The 855-nt window shown below is 33.7% G+C and overlaps 1 protein-coding gene across 2 annotated transcripts in view; it reads right to left on the reverse strand.

The window, feature by feature from the left end:
* Window positions 1-855, reverse strand: part of LOC119590784 (glutamyl aminopeptidase-like) — a gene marked incomplete in the record, with an annotated part of 24,350 nt that overhangs the window by 10,232 nt on the left and 13,263 nt on the right. Inside the window, 1 exon segment of one of the 2 annotated variants that reach the window (XM_037939495.1) lies at window positions 557-691. Coding sequence (XP_037795423.1) covers window positions 557-691 — 135 coding nt within the window. 2 annotated transcript variants of the gene reach the window in all.

Genomic DNA, 855 nt, shown 5'->3' on the forward strand with positions numbered 1-855 from the left:
AAAGAAAAAATAATCCTCACTTTACAAACTGATTGATTTACAAAGGTTCATTAGTAGGAATTGAACTCTACTACATCAAATTTAGTACCATGATAGCATTCAAGGAAGATGAACTGTAACCAAAGGTGATGCATCTGGCCTTCTCTACAATTTCTTACCAGAATAAACTTACTCTGTACATATTTTTGTAAAATCATCATCACATTGACACTGGCGTATCAATGATAACAATTAAAAAGACAATATTCTTATGAAAATTTTTATATAGTTATCTTATAACAACAGAAAGAACTTTGTGCATATGTAAGGTGTGTGTCTCATGAGGTTGTTTCTCTGGGAAATACTATTTTAGGGATGCAAAGCATCTTATAAATACAATGGGCACTATACAACCAAGAAGTAACATGCAACCCACCACCACTAGCATTTACTACTCCAAAGCCTTCCTCAAATTGAAAAATGAAAACATTGACCAGCAGAATCCTGAACTGTGAATTGACAGTCCTCCCATCTTCCTTTTTCCTTGGACACTTCAAGATCAGAAAATACTCCAAACCTTGTCATACGAAATAGTATCAAACATGGCATTTATCTCATCAGGATTTTCAACAGTTTGTACTATGGGGTGGGAACTCAGCTTGGAATCATCGACGAAAACCGATTGGAGATTGGTTATTGGAAACTGAGATTCCTGTGTAATCAAGATCACATTAAGATTAAGCATTCAACTTTCATTAAAAGTTATATAAAATTGACAGATAAAAGCCAAGAAAATTACAAATAAATATTGCCTGTAAAGAATCAAAGGAGTTATCATGATCTTCATAAACCCATGATGGGTTCAAACTCTTACTC

The sequence above is a fragment of the Penaeus monodon genome, chromosome 27, assembly GCF_015228065.2.
Source record: "Penaeus monodon isolate SGIC_2016 chromosome 27, NSTDA_Pmon_1, whole genome shotgun sequence".
NCBI lineage: Eukaryota > Metazoa > Arthropoda > Malacostraca > Decapoda > Penaeidae > Penaeus > Penaeus monodon.